Source organism: Lethenteron reissneri, chromosome 59, assembly GCF_015708825.2.
Source record: "Lethenteron reissneri isolate LAM-NWPU_2019-01 chromosome 59, ASM1570882v1, whole genome shotgun sequence".
Lineage (NCBI taxonomy): Eukaryota > Metazoa > Chordata > Hyperoartia > Petromyzontiformes > Petromyzontidae > Lethenteron > Lethenteron reissneri.
In genome coordinates this window covers 139,712-159,488 of record NC_083837.1, presented here as the reverse complement: position 1 = coordinate 159,488, position 19,777 = coordinate 139,712, and the positions used below count along the sequence as shown (strand labels likewise).

Below are 19,777 nucleotides of genomic sequence, written 5' to 3'. Positions count from 1 at the left end.
ATAAAAGATCTTAGTAGTGTGCTGCTATAGACCGCCAAGTGGGAAAGATGTTGAAGCTGCATCTGCAATGAGAGAGCTTCTTGGGGGCCTCCCTAAAGGTGAAATAGTTTTAGTGGGTGATCTAAATTGGAATTGGCTAAACCCGCCAGCCGTGAAAAAAATTTTGCAGATGAATTTAACCTGTTTAAATCAATAAATGTCCCGACAAGACACAACCTAGAAAAACCGGGACAGTCATCTCTGCTTGACGTCCTATTGACAAATGCCCCTCAGAATTTCGCACTGACTGGTGTTCTGGGTAATAACCTTAGTGATCACTCCTTCATTTTTGGGGTGAGATCATCAGCCAGACCCAAAGCCCTCCCTAAATTGGTTGAGAAGCACTCCATGAGACACTTCAGCACTCAGGCATTTACTAATAATGTGCTTCACTCGGATATTGACAAGGTCTGTGATATCCCAAACCTGACTACGGCTTGGGAGACCTTCAGGTACACGTTTCTCCAAATTCTTAACAAACATGCTCCATTGGTTAGATTTAAAACTAAAGGCAACCGTCCACCATGGTTTGATTTTTTGATTACAAAGATCATGAAAACTAGGGACAAGGCTTGGGCATGTGCTCAGAAAATAATTTGGTCAATGACTGGCTAGAATACAGGATTTTAAGGAATAGAAACGTAAAAAAAATACGGCATGCAAAAAATGCCTACTTTTCTTCCACTCTCCTGGAATCACATGGACATGCCAGGATCTTCTGGAAAACAATCAAATGTATCGAAAAGGCATCCAAAACAGATAATCTGCCCGTTGAGCTTAACCGAAATGGGGAATATTTTTCAGATCCTAAAAAAATAGTTGACAATTTTAACCTTCATTTTTCTGAAGCTGGTACCCTATTTGTAATGTATTGGGAGTCACCGCTGCTCATGCAAATTCCTACACCCCTGTCCAAACATTAAACGAATTTAGTTTTCAGCCAATCCACGAAAGTAATGTTCTGAAACAACTGTCCTACCTCAAAGGGTCCTCCTCTACCGGAGCGGATAGTTTTTCCTTTTCATATTCTTAGGTGTTTTCGGTAAAGTCACGTAGGTAAAACATCAAAATTAATAAAATAATAAAATAAAGATCACGACGTTTCGGAGGCAACACAAGTCTCCGTCATCAGGTGGGACAGTCACAGCCAGATCAGCTGCATCAATGATCACTTGATGCAGCTTTTGTTTTTGTTTGTTGCGGTTGCACCCGATTCACAGGGCTACACCTAATAAATTAACTTGACTCGGCCTCAAACGAGTACCCGGTGCGGTGTGTAGTGAACATCGCCACTAGGGAGACAAAGGCGGCCGGGTGTGGGGCTGGCCACCCACCCCCTCGTGTGCCGTCCCACCCATAATAGGTGCTCGCTAACAGCACTTGCCCCTACAGTCTGTTAAGGCTATACGGGGGATCTTTGTCTTTGTGTTAGGTTCAAACTTAATTTGTGTTAGATGCTCGCCAACAGCACTTGCCCCAACATTCTGTCTAGGCTATACGGGCGATCTTTGTCTTTGTGTGTTGGGAGCAAGTTTGAGTGGCATGTAATCGTGGGAGTTGAACGGGCGCGTGCTGCTACTGACAGTCGTTGACAACGGTTGGATAGACGCTGATAGACAGACAGACACACACAGACAGACAAGACAGGCGAACAGACACAGACAAGAGGAACAGAGACGGAGAAAGATACACAGAGACAGAGAGACACAGGCAGAGACACACACAGAGGCGAACAGAGAGATGTTCAATCGAACACACTGAACTCGCTCCATTGAAAGAGATTCCTCGATCTTTGCCCATCCCTAGAAGTCGTTCTAGTTTCTATTTATTTCATTGTGTGTAGTGTGTACGTGCAAGCAATGTGGGATATCGATGTACACGGATATGAACAAGATCAGCAGACAAGACGTCTTTCATACTCTTTGGTTCTTTCGGTAAAGCCGTGGTAAAGTGACGTAGGTAGAAAAAAGAAAGTAAAAAAATAAATCACGTTTCGATCACAACACGAGCAGTCGTCCTCAGGCGAAAACATCCAGACATTGTCGTGGCAAAATTCACATGAGCTACAGCTGAGCATTGTTTTAATACGGTGGGCTCACGCGAAATTGATTCTGGAAGACGAAGGTACTTTGAAAACCCACTGGCGATACTTTTATATAAGCGCACAACTTCATCTATCTGTGATGAACCCTGCACTTTCCGTTGTTTTCATGCAGGGGGCGCTGCAAACCTACTCGCCCCCTGCATGAACGACGGAGACGCAGGGACAGACGTCCGATCGCGTTGGAATCCATCTGCAGACGGCGGTCTTCTGGCACGGCCAGCTCTATGTCGCCTTATCTCCACCCCACGATCACAACCAGGTGAAAGTCCGCATCGAACCGCATCCCCGGCAAGGCCATCTACTTAACGACTAAATGTCGTTTTCAATGAAGTCTTCCAGATGTAAAATGATAACAGGACCCTGTGGGGTGGGCTGGTAGGACCGAATTGAATGGCTATAATAAAATGAAAAGGCAAAAAATGGCCGCCAATAAGTGGATGCCCCGTGGCCCCGCCCTCCACCCGCGTAACCCCGCCCTGGCCACCCGTGGCCCCGCCCCATCTCGGTGTCCCCGCCCCCAGCTCGCTGCCCCGCCCCTTACCGCCGTAACCCCGCCCCAACCCCGCGTAGCCCCGCCCTCCACCTCGTGTCCATGCCCCCTGCCGCCGTTGCCCCGCCCAGCCCCGCGTAGCCCCACCACCTGCCGCTGTAGCCCCGCCCAATACACCCCCAGCGGGGGAGAGATTCCCAGGCCTGGCTCGGCTGGAGAGCCACTGACGAGGGGGAGGTAGGGAGTTGTTTTTAATGTAAAAGCTTTAAATTTAAATGTTTCTATTAAAAAAACATCAGGGAATGTAACATTGTTAAACATTAATTCCCTTTCACACACACGGGGGAACTATACGAAGGGAGAGCTTGAGGCCTAGGTCTAGGCTTTAGGCCTAGCTGTAGGCCTTAGGCCGCCGTGAGTTAATTGTTAATATAAATGTTTTAATTATTTATGTAAAAGCTTTAAATGTAAATGTTGCTATTTAAAAACATCAGGGAATGTAACATTGTTAAACATTAACTAACCTTTCACACACGCGGGGGTACGATACGAAGGGAGAGCTTGAGGCCTAGGTCTAGGCTTTAGGCCTAGCTGTAGGCCTTAGACCGCCGTGAGTTAATTGTTAATATAAATGTTTTAATTATTTATGTAAAAGCTTTAAATGTAAATGTTTATATTTAAAAACATCAGGGAATGTAACATTGTTAATTAACTCCCTTTCACACATGCGGGGGTACGATACGAAGGGAGAGTTTCAGGCCTAGGTCTCGGTTTTTGTAGGGTCATGCCAAGTGTTTGCAGTAGGGGGCAATGTTGCTACACGGACGGACAGACGAACGGACGGACGAACTAATCTATTGGTGTCTGGTCCACTTCGTTCCAACCAGTATAAGCTTTTAATGAATAAATAAAATTATCAAAAGGTAATAGAATTCAAAGTTGTTTCATTTTAAAACTTCAAAACTAAGCATCGGGAGTTTGCGTGGATGCGTCGTTCGTGCGCAATTTTTTTCGTGACTTTCCTGGCCCAAGGCCGTAAATGGTTGTGAGGGGGCTGTAGGCGGTCCGGTTTGCTTCAATCCATGGTTGTGAACATCCAGACGTTAATCAGCAAGAACCATTTCTAGTCCTAGTTAGACAAAATCTACAGCAACACAATACAAAATTATAATTCGTGTTGTAGAGAATGTACCTCCTCTACGTGTAACTTTAGAGTGGTATGTCTTGCAACTGATGAATGATCCGATTGTACTCCCTATTTCAAAGACAATGAGTTGCTCCAGAGGAAGCTACTTCCTGAAAAAACAAACATACCCTTTGACCTGTATCACAAGAACGAGTCTCATCTGAGTGATCTGTACAGGTTACTTCCAAAACACACACTTTGTCCTAACATGACGTATTCAATGTTTGATCCTTATAGACAAAATGTTGCATGTACACACACAATCAGACAAGTATTCATTCTAAATTATTGAGTAATTTTAACAAAATTGAATTACTGCACTGAAATATGCTGCATCAGGTGACATCGCATTAACAAGCTTTCAAAAAAAATACCACCATCTGCTTAACAGTGTATGTACAACATACTATTGTGCCATTCAATACGAGTAGGTCATTGCATGTTGGCGTCACGGTAAAAATTTAGCAAATTACAAACTCCACAACTGAGATGCCACATCAACCATCGCCCCCTACTGACAGGCTCTTGTCCACATGCAGGCCGGTGCAGGGCCACCACCTTGTGCCACACAGGGGCAGCTGCTACTTGGGGATGCTCTTCGAGTGTTTGAGACGAGAAACGATACAAAACTACGAATTGCCGAGGCGATTAAGCAGGCACCATTTTAATGCAATTATTAGAACGTAGTGAATGCTTGGGAGCTTATTGGGGTCCACAAAGACTGGCCGCTCTTACCCTGCAGGTTAAACCTAGCAATTGAGTGTTCAACTTCATTCTTGTCATTAAAGGCCTGTGGACAAAGGTGCATCTATTAGAGCGACATCGTCTCAGGCTTACACATCTACCGGGTCTCCATTTGACTTTGTATTGTCTCGGAGGAAGTCCACCCACACCTCCACTTCCACAAACTGCTGGGAGTTGCCTCGCTCTGCCTCACAGTCAGAATTCTCCTCCTGCTTCACGTTGCCTCCATCGATGTGAAGGTCCGATTTTGGAGTTGAATCTTCATCTTCACATTTTACCTTCACTTCTTCGCTCTTCACCATCACTTTTTCACATTTCACCTTCACATCATCATGTTTCACCTCGATACCTTTCAAAGTATACAAGCTGGAATTTTCTTCCGGTTCTTCTTTGATGAGGGATGGGCTCATTGCGGCACCTTGACTTTCACAAGCTGATTTTAAACTCCACTCCTTGTGGATCTTCTGATGCTTGTGAGTTCTCTGGTGTCTTTGAACATTTGATGAACGTGCAAACGCCTTCCCGCACACACTGCACCTGAAGGGTTTCTCTCCCGTGTGTGTTCTCTGGTGTACATGAAGAGTAGATGAATCTGAAAACGCCTTCCCACACACACTGCACTTGAAGGGTTTCTCTCCTGTGTGAGTTCTCTGGTGTATTACAAGAGTAGATGACTGTGAAAACGCCTTCCCACAAACACTGCACTTGAAGGGTTTCTCTCCCGTGTGTGTTCTCTGGTGTATTACAAGAGTAGATGAATCTGAAAACGCCTTACCACACACACTGCACTTGAAGGGTTTCTCTCCTGTGTGTGTTATCTGGTGTTTTTTAAGAGCAAATGGATGTGAAAATGCCTTCCCACACACAGTGCACTTGAAGGGTTTCTCTCCCGTGTGTGTTCTCTGGTGTTTTTTAAGATGAAATGGATGTAAAAATGCCTTCCCACACACAGTGCACTTGAAGGGTTTCTCTCCCGTGTGTGTTCTCTGGTGTACTACAAGAGTAGATGAACGTGTAAATGCCTTCCCACACACACTGCACTTGAAGGGTTTCTCTCCCGTGTGTGTTCTCTGGTGTACATGAAGAGAAGATGAATCTGAAAACGCCTTCCCGCACGGAGTGCACTTGAAGGGTTTCTCTCCTGTGTGTGTTCTCTTGTGTGTTACAAGAGTAGATGAACGTGCAAACGCCTTCCCACACACACTGCACTTGAAGGGTTTCTCTCCTGTGTGTGTTCTCTGGTGTTTTTTTAAAGCAGATGACCATGCAAATTCCTTCCCACAAACAGTGCACTTGAAGGGTTTCTCTCCTGTGTGAATTCTCTGGTGCCGTGCTAAATGTGCAGGACGATCCGTGCTGAATGCACACCGGTCACATTGTTGCCTTGTCGCACCAAGCTGCGCTGAGTGCCTTTGCTCCATCAGACAAATTATGCAGAGGCAGCGACAGCTGCAGACAGAAAAAAATATCCACACCATCTACACATCAGTATCAATGCATATATACAGTCACACGTGACTTCCACGTTTATACTTATTCATATATTCATGATATAGTGAAAAAGTGTCACAAATTCATCACACGGGCTGTTATGGCACAAAATGAGAGGACGAATGGTCATAAGCATGCCTGGAAGCCCTCGTATCTTCAAAATGAATGTTAACCCAAAACTCCGAGCACACAATTTTGGCTGTCTAGCAACAAAAGGAATATTTATGAAAGCTAAATTTAGCTGACATAGCAAAAGGTGTTGAAAATAATACTATTTGTGTTATGCAAAAATGCATAAATTAATGTTCAATCGCAACTTAGAGGTGTGAAGCCAGCCAGGCTCACGATGTCCTTGAATGCTGAACAGATCTGACTTCAGCTGCATATGTGTGCTGTGTTAACTTCTTGACTGTTTCCATTCTTACAAAGTTCCAGAGGAAAACAAAAACAAACTATTGTTGTGATAACCTCCGTGTTCAATAGAGTTAATAGACTTTACTGCAAACACAAACTTTACACTGTCACACACTGGCATGGTTAACAGGTGGTGGTGTGTCCAGACCCATGCCTGGCCACCTTCACCTGCTCAGTATTAATGCTTCCTCACTCCACCAAGTAATTCATCGAGGATCAACCAACACAGCCGAGGCTGCGTGTCTCTCTGTGGTGAGATGTTAACTACCTCTCCTGGCATACAGGAAGTCGTGGGTTCGATCCCGACCCTGACGCCTGCTGTATATTTGGAGTTTACGTGTCTCTCTCTCCCCGTGGCCGCGTGGATTTCCCTCCGGATCCCCCGGTTGTCCCCACTCCACATGCAGAGAGTGAACACCACCACGCGTATAGAATGAACACCACCACGTGTCTAGAGCGAACACCGCCACGTGTCTAGAGTGAACATCGCCACGCGTCTAGAGTGAACACCGCCACGCGTCTAGAGTGAACACCGCCACGCGTCTAGAGTGAACACCGCCACGCGTCTAGAGTGAACACCGCCACGCGTCTAGAGTGAACACCGCCACGCGTCTAGAGTGAACACCGCCACGCGTCTAGAGTGAACACCGCCACGCGTCTAGAGTGAACACCGCCACGCGTCTAGAGTGAACACCGCCACGCGTCTAGAGTGAACACCGCCACGCGTCTAGAGTGAACACCGCCACGCGTCTAGAGTGAACACCGCCACGCGTCTAGAGTGAACACCGCCACGCGTCTAGAGTGAACACCGCCACGCGTCTAGAGTGAACACCGCCACGTGTCTAGAGTGAACACCGCCACGCGTCTAGAGTGAACACCGCCACACATCTAGAGTGAACACCGCCACGCGTCTAGAGTGAACACCGCCACGTGTCTAGAGTGAACACCGCCACGCATCTAGAGTGAACACCGCCACGTGTCTAGAGTGAACACCGCCACGCTGTTGACGAGCCTCACCTTGTTGTTGTTGTTGTGGGCAGGTAGCTTGTGAAAACAAGAGCGGTATAGCAACTCAAGCGGGCGTGGCCTGGCAAAAATAAATATGGTGTTAATATTGAATATTTAAACAAAGTTACAAAGTGGCGATCCGGGTCAAGACAAATTCAACTTAAGCGAGAGAATTGAAGCGAACGCGACCAGGCGAGGGCAGGAGGCAAGGCCCGCGTTGTAAAGTTCCAACGTGGAGATCGCTTCCATGCTCGCTGCTACTCAATTGACATCCCTACGAGAGAGAAAGCGAGGCTCTACCTCAGTACACAACCACAACAACAACCACCACAACCACCACCACCACAACAACAACAACCACCACCACAACAACCACAATCACCACAACAACCGCGATGAGAATTTCTCACCTCGGATTTCAGTTCACGGGCGGAGCGGCAACTTCCTGGTCCCTCGCGACGTCACGCGGCAGCAGGTGACATGACGTCACTTGCGGGGTACGATGACACTCCCCTCCACAGCTCGCTACGGCTTTTACGAATAAATTATGTTAATGAGCCGCCAGTTACCGGGCGTGGCTTTGCCCAAATAAGGATTAGCACTGGGACAGGTATCGGCAGCGGCCGAGTGGATGTGATGTCACGATCAAGAGCGCTGTGGTCGGGGGGTGAGTGACATGACGTCACTAACGATGCACACCTCCCTCTGGCGTTTGACGCCGATGAGGTCACGCTGAGCGGTGACGTCAGAGGGCGGGGTCAGAGTTCAAGTTTGTTGACAGAAGGGGAGCGGCAGTGTCGTGGTGAGCGCTGCGCTCCGCACCGACCAGCCGAGTTCCATTCCCGCTCGTGGCCAACACCGCCAGTGACGACTTTCTGAGCCGGTCCTGAGCCTCCCCTACGTCGACTCAGCCTCAAACGAGTACCCGGTGCGGTGTCAACATCGCCACTGGGGAGACAAAGGCGGCCGGGCGTGGTGCTGGCCACCCACCCCCTCGTGTGCCGTCCCACCCTTCATAGGTGCTCGCTAACAGCACTTGCCCCTACAGTCTGTGCAGGCTATACGGGGGATCTTTGTCTTTGTGTGTTGGGAGCAAGTTTGAGTGGCGTGTAGCCGTGGGAGTTGAACGGGCGCCTGCTGCTACTGACAGTCGTTGACTGCGGTTGGACAGACGCTGATAGACACAGACAAGACAGGCGGACAGACACAGACAAGAAGAACACAGAGACAGAGAAAGATACGCAGAGACGACATCGACAGAGAGACACAGGCAGAGAGACAGGCAGAGAGACACACAGAGGCAAACAGAGAGACAGACGGACAGAGATGTTGAATCGAACTCACTGAACTCGAATCATTGAAAGTTTCCTCGATCTTTGCCCATCCCCGGAAGTTGTTCTAGTTTATATTTATTTCCCTGTGTGTGGTGTGTAGTGTAAGCAATGTGGGATATCAGTGTACACAGTTATGAACAAGATCAGCAGACAAGACGTCTTTCATTTATCAGTCTCTGCGCGAAACAAAGGAATGTTTTACACAAAATATAATAACTACTGCAGCATTCAGTGCAAGTCAACTGTGGACCGGTTTTGGTGTACAATTTATACGTAAATATATAAGCGCACGACTTCATTTGTCGGTGACGAACGCTGCACTTTCCATCGCTTTCATGCAGGGGGCGCTGCAAACCTACGCGCCCCCTGCATGAACGACGGAGGCGCAGGGATAGACGTTCGATCGCGTTGGAATCGATCTGCAGACGGCGGTCTTCTCCCAACCAGGTGAAAGTCCGCATCAAACAGAATCCCCAGCAAGGCCATCTACTTCACGACTAGAGAAAATTCACACGAAATGTAGTTTTCAATGAAGGCTTCCAGATGTAAAATATAAGCTTTTAATGAAGTACAATTATCTAATTCAAAAACAATATACAATTCAAAGTTGTTTCATTTTAAAACTTCAAAACGGAGCATCGGGAGTTTTCGTGGATGCGTCGTTCATGTGCAATTTTCTTCGTGACTTTCCTGGCCCAAGGCCGTAAATGGTTGTGAGGGGCACCGCAGGCAGTCAGGCTTGCTTCAACCCCATGGTTGTCAACATCCAGACGTTAATCGGCAAGGACCATTTCTTGTCCTAGTTCGCCAACATATAAGACGTCATGTAAAATTCTAATGAGTTGTTGTGGAGAATGCATCTACTAGATGTGCTCTGCCTTGTAACCAAATACAAATCTGTACCAAAAATGCATTTCAAATGTGCTCTTAAAATTACATCCTTGCTATGAAGCAGATCAGCAGACACGACATCTTTCATTTATCGATCTCTCCACGAAACAATGGAATGTTTTACACAAACTATAACTAGCACAGCCTTCTGGGAGTGGATCAATGATTCAGTGCAAGCCACCTGTGGACCCTTATTGGTGCACAGCATCTCAAGAGCAGCCGGGCTTGCTTCAATCGATAGCTTCAAACATCCAGACGTTATTCTTAGGTTTTTTCGGTAAAGTCACGTAGGTAAAAACATTAAAAAGTAAAATAAAATAAAAATCACGTTTCGGAGGCAACACAAGCTTCCGTCTTCAGGTGGTACCGTCACAGCCACGACAGCTGTATCAAGTAAATGAGAGATTGCAGGAGCTACCACTCCGTTTATATAATGGTTGGAGAAGGTGGTGGGGCAAGGGCCGCATACTTATTATTAATATGGTAAGGTGAGGCTTGAGATTAAGAATAGACTGCATAACAATTGTATTTTCCGAGACCAAAGTTCTCTGCAAACCTCCTGGCTACCATCAAAGGTTTGTACACGAAGCCATACAAATATACAAACACAGACATAATTTCAACCGTGATGACGGTTACAAACTGAGTAATCATTGGAAAGATGTGATTAACCATGCAAAAAAGATTTAACTACACTTATTTGCCAATCTTATTTGACTGACAACCATTACTGTTTTACCATGTTTAGTGGTGGTCTCCCTGTTACAGGTTGAGTCACAAATCGCACCTCTCCATAACAAAGGCTCAGCCTTTGTTATGCTGTCTATTCTTAGTCTCAAGCCTCACCTTACCATATTAATAATACGTATGCGGCCCTTGCCCCACCACCTTCTCCAACCATTATATAAACGGAGTGGTAGCTCCTGCAATCTCTCATTTACTTGATACAGCTGTCGTGACTGTGACGGTACCACCTGAAGACGGAAGCTTGTGTTGCCTCTGAAACGTCGTGATTTTATTTTATTTTACTTATTAATGTTTTTACCTACGTGACTTTACCGAAAAAAACCTAAGAATATGAATCATTGCAGTCACGAAAGCTTCAAATCTAGAATCCAGACGTTAATCAGCAAGGATCATTTCTCATCCTAATTCGACAAAATCTACGTCAACACATAATACAAAATTATAATTCAAGTTGTAGAGAATGTATCTCCACTACGTGTAACTTTTGAGTGGTATGCCTTTTAACTGATGAATGATCCGAGTGTGCTCCCTATTTCAAAGACAATTAGTTGCTCCAAAGGCAGACGCTTCCTGAAAACACAAAAGTACCCTTTGACCTGTATCACAAGAACTATGAGTCTTACCTGAGTTATCTGTACAGGTTACTTGCAAAACACACACTGTGTCCTAACATGACTCATTCAATGTTTGACCCTTGTAGACAAAAGGTTACATGTACGCACACCATCAGACAAGTATTCATTCTAAATTCGTGACAGGCATATTAACAAAATTGAATTATTGCACTGAAATATTAGGTTACATCCTATTAACAAAAAGCTAACGAAAAAAAATACGCACCGTCTGCTTATAAGTGTATGTACAACATACTAATGCACCATTCAAAACGAGTCGGCCATTGCATGCTGGCATCTGGGTAAAAATGTAGCAAGTTCTAAACATTACCTACAAACTCCACAACTGAGATACCACATCAACCATCGCCCCCTACTGACAGGCTCTTGTCCACATGCAGACCGGTAAAGGGATACCACCTTGTGCCACACAGGGGCAGCTGCTACTTGGGGATGCTCTTGGAGTGTTTAAGACGAGATACGATGAAAACTCCGAATTGCTGAGGCAATTAAGCAAGCACAATATAAATGCAATTGATAACAGTGAATGCTTGGGAGCATATTGGCATTCGCTCCTGGTTAGAGATCTACCCAACACACAGGTCCATAAAGACTGGCCGCTCTTACCCTGCAGGTTGAACCTAGGAACTGAGTGTTCAACTTCACATTCTTGTCATTAAAGGCCTGTGACAAGGGTGCATCTATTGGAGCTGCATCGTCTAAGGCAGTGGTTCTTAACCTTGTTGGAGGTACTAAACCCCACCAGTTTCATATGCACATTCACCGAACCCTTCTTAATTGGAAAAATAAAATATTTTTTTAAATTCAAAACATAGGTACATGTTTTACTGGTGCACAATCATATGAGTCAGGTGTGTCTTAACCTCCGCCAAACCCCTGAGACTGACTCACCGAACCCCTGGGGTTCGATCGAACCCAGGTTAAGAACCACTGGTCTAAGGCTTACGCATCTCCCGGGTTTCCATTTGACTTTGTATTGTCTCGGAGGAAGTCCACCCACACCTCCACTTCCACAAACTGCTGTGAGTTGTCTCGCTCTGCCTCACAGTCAGAATTCTCCTCCTGCTTCACGTTGTCTCCATCGATGCGAAGGTCCGATTTTGGAGTTGAATCTTCATCTTCACATTTTACCTTCACTTCTTGGCTCTTCACCATCACGTCTTCACATTTCACCTCGTTACCTTTAAAAGTGTCCAAGCTGGGATTTTCTTCCCGTTCTTGTTTGATGAGGGATGGGCTCATTGCAGCACTTTGACTTTCACAAGCTGATTTCACACTCCACTCCTGGTGGATCTTCTGATGCTTGTGTGTTCTCTGGTGTCTTTGAAGATGTGGTGACCATGCAAACGCCTTCCCACACACACTGCACTTGAAGGGTTTTTCTCCCGTGTGTGTTCTCTGGTGTCCTACAAGAGTAGATGAATCTGAAAACGCATTCCCACACACACTGCACTTGAAGGGTTTCTCTCCCGTGTGTGTTCTCTGGTGTCTGACAAGAGAAGATTGTGCAAACGCCTTCCCACACACACTGCACTTGAAGGGTTTTTCTCCCGTGTGTGTTCTCTGGTGTTTTACAAGATGAGCTGAACGTGCAAACGCCTTCCCACACACACTGCACTTGAAGGGTTTCTCTCCCGTGTGTGTTCTCTTGTGTTTTACAAGAGTAGATGAATCTGAAAATGCCTTCCCACACACACTGCACTTGAAGGGTTTCTCTCCCGTGTGTGTTCTCTTGTGTGTTACAAGAGCAGATGAATCTGAAAACGCCTTCCCACACACACTGCACTTGAAGGGTTTCTCTCCCGTGTGTGTTCTCTGGTGTGCTACAAGAGTAGATGGCTGTGCAAACGCCTTCCCACACACACTGCACTTGAAGGGTTTCTCTCCCATGTGTGTTCTCTGGTGTGCTACAAGATTAGATGACTGTGCAAACGCCTTCCCACACACACTGCACTTGAAGGGTTTCTCTCCTGTGTGTGTTCTCTGGTGTGCTACAAGATGAGCTGAACATGCAAATACCCTCCCACACACACTGCACATGAAGGGTTTCTCTCCCGTGTGTGTTCTCTTGTGTGTTACAAGAGCAGATGAAAATGCAAACGCCCTCCCACACACACTGCACTTGAAGGGTTTCTCTCCCGTGTGTGTTCTCTTGTGTGTTACAAGAGCAGATGACTGTGCAAACGCCTTCCCACACACACTGCACTTGAAGGGTTTCTCTCCCGTGTGTATTCTCTTGTGTGTTACAAGAGTAGCTAAACGTGCAAACGCCCTCCCACACACACTGCACTTGAAGGGTTTCTCTCCTGTGTGAGTTCTCTGGTGCCGTGTCAAATGTGCAGGACAATCCGTACTGTATGCACACCGGTCGCATTGTTGCCTTTTTGCACCGAGCTGCACCGACTGCCTTTGCTCCATGAGACCACTTCTGCAGAGGCAGCGACAGCTGCAGACAGAAACAAAGAATATCCACACCATCTACACATCAGTATCGAGGCACAGAGGAATGCATATATACACAGTCACACGTGACTTACACGTCTATAGTTATTCATATATTTATGATATAATAAAAAAAAGTGTCCCAAATTCATCACACGGGCTGTTATGGCACACAATGAGAGGCCAAATGGTCATAAACATGCCTGGAAGCCCTCGTATCCTCAAAATGAACGTTAACCCAAAACTCAGAGCACACAATTTCAGCTGTCTGGCTTCTAAATAAATGTTTATGAAAGCTAAATTCAGCTGACATAGCAAAGGGTGTTGAAAATAATACTATTTGTGTTATGCACAAATGCATAAATTAATGTTCAAACACAACTTAGAGGTGTGAAGCCAGGCACAGATGTCCTTGATTGCTGGGATGAGCAGTTCCGACTTCAGCTGCTGCACGTGTGTGCAGTGATCACTTCCTGACTCCATTCTTACAAAGAGTTCCAGAGGAAAACTAAAATAAACTACTGTTTTGATATAACCTCTGTGCTCAAGAGTTAATAGACTTTACTGCAAAATACAAACTTGACAATGTCACACACTCAGAGGTGGAGCCAGGATTTTCAGGTAGGGGGGGGAAACCCCTCCAGCAATGAAAAATTATAGGAGTTGTTAGTAAGTAAGGAGTTGTTAGTAAGAAAGGACTTGTCCCTTGCTTTTCATTCGACGCGTGTGATCGTCATCGCGCTCGCTGAACGTGTTGATGCCTTCAGGAAAGAAAAATAGACTTTTGTATTTGGGGGGGGGGGGGGGGGGGAAATGACCATGACGTATGTGGCATCAACCCGCATCACACCTGAGCTAAGCGCTCTGCAATGCTTACCCCCCTACCACATGGCTCTTCGCGCACCGTACTTCTACAGCTGTTCACAACGTGCCAGGAGATTTTAGGTGGCGCTTCGCTCCTGGCCGATTAAGTCATTGGCTTCTTGGAGTTTCAATACAAATCCGTGTGCAGAACGAGTACAACTGCCATCTTAAATATAAAGCAAAACTTACATGTTTATTTGTGTGAAGCAGCAAAAAGTCTCCAACGCTGAGCTCTGGCGAAATGAAATATTCACAGCTTATGCTGTCTGGAATTTCTAAGCGAACGCCACGTCATTCCCTTCCCGAGTGGCAAAACTCGACCTGACGTAGCAGTGGGTTCAGGTTGAATTTCCTTGAGTGAAAACATCCGATTTAGGTAAATTGAAGTGTTTCGGCTTTCTTCTTGCAAGCATCAATTTTTTCAGGGTTTTTCAGTGAATTATGAGGGAATATTGAATTAATCCAAGACAAGAATCCAAGTCCCGGGCAAAGCCGGGTAGTGAAGCTAGTTACTAATAAACCCCAATGATCCTATCGAAATTACGGATTTCTATCGGATCGTTGGGGGGGCACGTGCCACCCCACCCCCACTGGCTCCACCACTGTCACACACTGGCATGGTTCACAGGTGGTGGTGTGTCCAGACCCACGCCTGGCCACCTTCACCTGCTCAGTATTAATGCTTCCTCACTCCACCAAGTAATTAATTGAGGATCAACCAACACAGCCGAGGCTGCCTGTCTCTCTGTGGTGAGATGTTAACTACCTGTCCTGGCATACAGGAAGTCGTGGGTTCGATCCCGACCCTGACACCTGCTGTATATTTGTAGTTTACGTGTGTCTCTCTCTCTCTCCCCGTGGTCGCGTGGATTTCCTTCCCGATCCCCGGGTTTCCCCTCCACATGTAGAGAGTGAACACCTCCACGCGTCTAGAGTGAACACCGCCACGCGTCTAGAGTGAACACCGCCACGCATCGAGAGTGAGCACCGCCACGCGTCTAGAGTGAACACCGCCACGTGTCTAGAGTGAACACCACCACACGTCTAGAGTGAACACCGCCATGTGTCTAGAGTGAACACCACTACGTGTCTAGAGCGAACACCGCCACATGTCTAGAGTGAACACCACCACGTATCTAGAGCGAACACCGCCACGTGTCTAGAGCGAACACCACCACGTGTCTAGAGCGAACACCACCACGTGTCTAGAGTGAACACCGCCACGCGTCTAGAGTGAACACCGCCACGTGTCTAGAGCGAACGCCACCACGTGTCTAGAGTGAACACCACCACGCTGTTGACGAGCCTCACCTTGTTGTTATTGTTGTTGTGGGCAGGTCGCTTCTGAAAACAAGAGCGTTACAGCAGCTCAAGCGGGCGTGGCCTGGTAAAAAATGAAAAAAAACTGTGAATATTTAAAACAAAACAAAGTTACAAAGTAGCGAGCCAGGTGAAGGGAATTAAAACTTAAGCAAGATACTATTTGGTTCTTTTGGTAAAGTCACGTAGAATAAATAAATACATTATATAATAGCATACGACGTTTCAACTGCAACACAAGCAATCATCATCAGGTACAAATGAAAGAGAAAAAAAACCTATTAAACTTAGAGTCAGCTAACATAACAGTCAACACCCTACCTGGTTAAAAACGTTCTTCCAAAGATTGCTCAATTTGAGAGAGAGACACGGAGACACATAGACAGACACATAAGCAGAGAGAGATGACACAAAGACACACAGAGAGAGACACACACATAGACACACAGAGAGAGATGACACAGAGACACAGAGAGAGACACACACAGACATGACAGACACACAGAGAGATACAGAGACACACACATAGGCACACAGAGAAACAACGCCTCTGTGTTGAGGCCTTAAATAGAGAGAGGGGGGGGGGGGGTAGAGAGAGGGGGGGTAGAAAAACTAGCACGTCAATGCAAGGCCGTAGCCATGGAGTCAACATTGGGGGGGACCAAATCTTCCCTGGGTCTGGGGTCCCCCCCCCCAGAAAAATATCTAAATTTGAAAACGATTTTCCTGCCATTTCCTCCCTAAAATATTTTTAAAAGTTCACTAGCACATGGGATGGACTTTGTTTTATTTGATACAATAATGTCTAATAGTGTATCGTAATACATTGCTCTGTTTTTTCTTTTTTACCGTTCTTGTTTCATAGTATGTAATGGCAGAGATTAGGGATTCATAAAGTACGACGCAATCCTATAAACAGGAATCTATGCATCTATATATATAAAATCGCAAATCTGTCTGTCTGTCTGTGTGTCGCCGGACCATACGCAGTTTCATTGGACGGCGGTTGCCCCTGGCAACGGGTAGCGACGCATTCGCTGCGGGGTGGACGCCATTTTTAATTCCCGTTAAAAATATGTGCACGCATTAACACGCGACTCTGAGGTAAATTCATCAAAGTTTCACGTCCTCTTCACTCCCCCCCCACCCCAATGTGTGCAATTACTATTATAGGGTCGGTAGATAATAAAATTATAGCGATTAGACAGTATTATTGTAGCGCGGGGGGGGGGGGGGGTTAACGGCCCCAGTACCCAGCCTCAGCCGGGTGGGCAATTTAGGCGAGGCCGGAGGCTCTGCACGGAACTAGGCCTCGACACCCCACCACACTATAGGCCGAGGAGATCCTGGCTGGGGGGGGGGGGCAGGAATAGCAGCCCATCTGTGTATATATGTAAGGTTTTTAAGAAATATATTTTTCACCCGGGCAAAGCCGGATACTTCCGCTAGTTGTTATATGAAGACAAGTCCAGATTTTGTGGCCAAGGTTTAGCAAATTGTTGTTTTTATTAACAGAGAATCGCAATTATTATTTACAAATATTTTTACAGCAATATATTGGAGGGGCATATTTGATTATTATAATTATTATAACATTATACTTATAACGTTATAATTAATATATATTATTATAATTATATATTAACAGGACCCTGCGGGGTGGGCTGGTAGGAATAATACTTAGTACCGGTACAGGGATATCGACCGGGTATAGAGGAGTTAAAGAAAAATTACTGTATTCTAGTGTAACGTTAATTATTAAAAGTGTTTGTTTTTTACAAGAAACGTTGTGAGATTTAAAGACTCGTAGTCTTTCATTTCCAAACGATCACATCTGAGATTAATTGACCTTAGATGGGGAAACTCGAATGCATTTACTAGTATAAAGGTGAAATAAAATAGAGGGAATAAACGGCACCTTGGTGCATTTTATGTCGTCTACATAGAGTTGAATAAACGGGCGTTTGCATATTCATATAACAGTACTACATTGAGCGGTGTTTGTTTGGCACTTCGAGTTTTTATTCGCGCGCACGACATGGATACCGAAAACAACCACGACTTTGAAGATCCCAATGGTTGTCTGGACGCCCACGTTGAAAGATGCTTGCTGAAACAGAGACCGCATTTGCTGCTGGAACCCTTTACAAACTCGCAGTGAAAAGCGTCGTTTCCATGGACCCAGAACCAACCGCAGTTGGTGCTGCTATAACGGTAGCATCGCCACCAAACATGCAGCCAGCAGCTAAATAATCAAAGATTGCAGCACATTTGGCGTGACAATGAAAAACTTTCAACACCCAGCTTGTCTGGTCAAACTATTTTATACCAGTATAAACTACTGATTATAGCGCGCGCCTGTCGTTAAAATGTAACTCTTACACGCGGCTACTCACGTTAATGTTAACGAAACGCGCGCACTTTATTTAATTTCAAGGTTTTAATCAAAAGCTATCTCAGGGAATAAGGGAATGTTACACGTGTCATGCCAAGTGTTTGCAGTAGGGGGCGATGTTGCTGCCAGGATAGCGTCACTGAGTCTAAAGGTTTTTGTAGGGTCATGCCAAGTATTTGCAGTAGGGGGCGATGTTGATACACGGAGGGACGGACGGACGGACGGACACAATAATCTATTGGTGGTCTGGTCCACTTCGTTCCTACCAGTATAATTATCATAACATATTATAATTATCATAACATTATAATTATTATAACATTATAATTAATATGTATTATGATTATTATAACATATTATAATTCTTATAACATATTATAATTACGGCCTTGTGTCAATGAGAGATTTGGAGGTTTGGTGACTGCAGAGAGAGAGAGAGCCACTTAATCAAACAAACTTGAAATGTAATGCAATGCAACACAGAGTCGGTCAACACACAACTAACGCATCGCCTGGCTGATTACGTTCTTCCACAGGTTGCTCAACTAAGCGAGAGAATTGAAGCAAACGCGACCAGGCGAGGGCAGGAGGCAAGGCCCCGCGTTGTAAAGTTCCAACGTGGACATCGCTTCCATGCTCGCTGCTACTCAATTGACATCCCTACGACAGAGAGAGCGAGGCTCTACCTCGGTACACAACAACAACCACCACAACCACCACAACCGCGATGAGAATCTCACCTCGGATAACAGTGCACGGGCCGAGCGGCAACTTCCTGGTCCCTCGTGACGTCACGCGGCAGCAAGTGACATGACGTCACTTGCGGTGTACGATGACATGCCCCTCCCCACAATGAGCGGCTCGAAACTCGCGACTTCACGAATAAATTATGTTAATAAGCCGCCAGTCACCGGGCTTGGCTTTGCCCAAATAAGGATTGGCACTGGGACATATCGGCAGCGGCCGAGCGGAGGTGACGTCACGCTCAAGAGCACGGTGGTCGGGGTAGGTGACATGACGTCACTAGCGAGGCACACCTCCCCCAGGCGTTTGACGCCGATGAGATCACGGCGCTGTGACGTCAGAGAGCGGCATCAGAGTTCAAGTTTGACAGAAGGGGAGCGGCAGTGACGTGGTGAGCGCTGCGCTCCGCACCGACCAGCCGAGTTCCATTCCCGCTAGTGGCCAACACCGCCAGTGACGACTTTCTGAGCCGGTCCTGAGCCTCCCCTACGTCGACTCAGCCTCAAACGAGTCCCCGGTGCGGTGTCAACATCGCTAGCACTGGGGAGACAAAGGCGGCCGGGCGTGGTGCTGGCCACCAACCCCCTCTGTGTGTGCCGTGACGACCTCCAATGGGTGCTACTCGCTGTGAGCAGCACTTTGTAGATGTCGTGGCTTGGCTCTCCAGCACACCGCTGGCGACATTTCACGATGACATTTTCACGTCCATGAAAAGAAAATCGCCATACGAACCTAGGCCGTTTTTTGGCAAAATCGATCCAATTTTTTTTAGCTTTTTTTGCAACGAAAAGTGCATTCCTTGGTTGTGTTTAGCCTGAGTAGCCCATATATTACGTTAAAAAGTGGGGAATTTCATGCATGAAATTTTCGAATATAAAAAAGTTAATCGGCATACTGTACCGTTTTTAGGCTCAATAAGCCAAACTTTT

General features: G+C 46.2%; 2 protein-coding genes across 3 annotated transcripts; both read right to left on the bottom strand.

The window, feature by feature from the left end:
• Nucleotides 1-2,790: 2,790 nt before the first annotated feature.
• On the bottom strand, nucleotides 2,791-13,519 carry LOC133357672 (zinc finger protein 391-like). 2 transcript variants are annotated; one of them, XM_061575755.1, is made up of 4 exons: nucleotides 13,449-13,519; nucleotides 7,887-8,650; nucleotides 7,486-7,555; nucleotides 2,791-6,012 (listed from the first exon to the last, which is right to left on the bottom strand). In XM_061575755.1, the coding sequence occupies exon 4, from the start codon at nucleotides 5,982-5,984 to the stop codon at nucleotides 4,653-4,655; it is 1,332 nt and encodes a 443-aa protein (XP_061431739.1). In that variant the 5' UTR covers nucleotides 5,985-6,012; nucleotides 7,486-7,555; nucleotides 7,887-8,650; nucleotides 13,449-13,519; the 3' UTR covers nucleotides 2,791-4,652. The 2 variants fall into 2 exon arrangements, with proteins under 2 accessions (XP_061431739.1, XP_061431740.1); XM_061575756.1 differs by lacking the exons at nucleotides 7,486-7,555; nucleotides 13,449-13,519 and having other exon boundaries at nucleotides 7,887-10,554.
• Nucleotides 10,703-18,921, bottom strand: LOC133357671 (zinc finger protein OZF-like). The gene is made up of 3 exons (XM_061575753.1): nucleotides 18,845-18,921; nucleotides 15,701-15,773; nucleotides 10,703-13,529 (listed from the first exon to the last, which is right to left on the bottom strand). Exon 3 carries the CDS (start codon nucleotides 13,499-13,501, stop codon nucleotides 12,026-12,028), a length of 1,476 nt encoding a protein of 491 aa, XP_061431737.1. The 5' UTR covers nucleotides 13,502-13,529; nucleotides 15,701-15,773; nucleotides 18,845-18,921; the 3' UTR covers nucleotides 10,703-12,025.
• Between the last annotated feature and the right edge of the window lie 856 nt (nucleotides 18,922-19,777).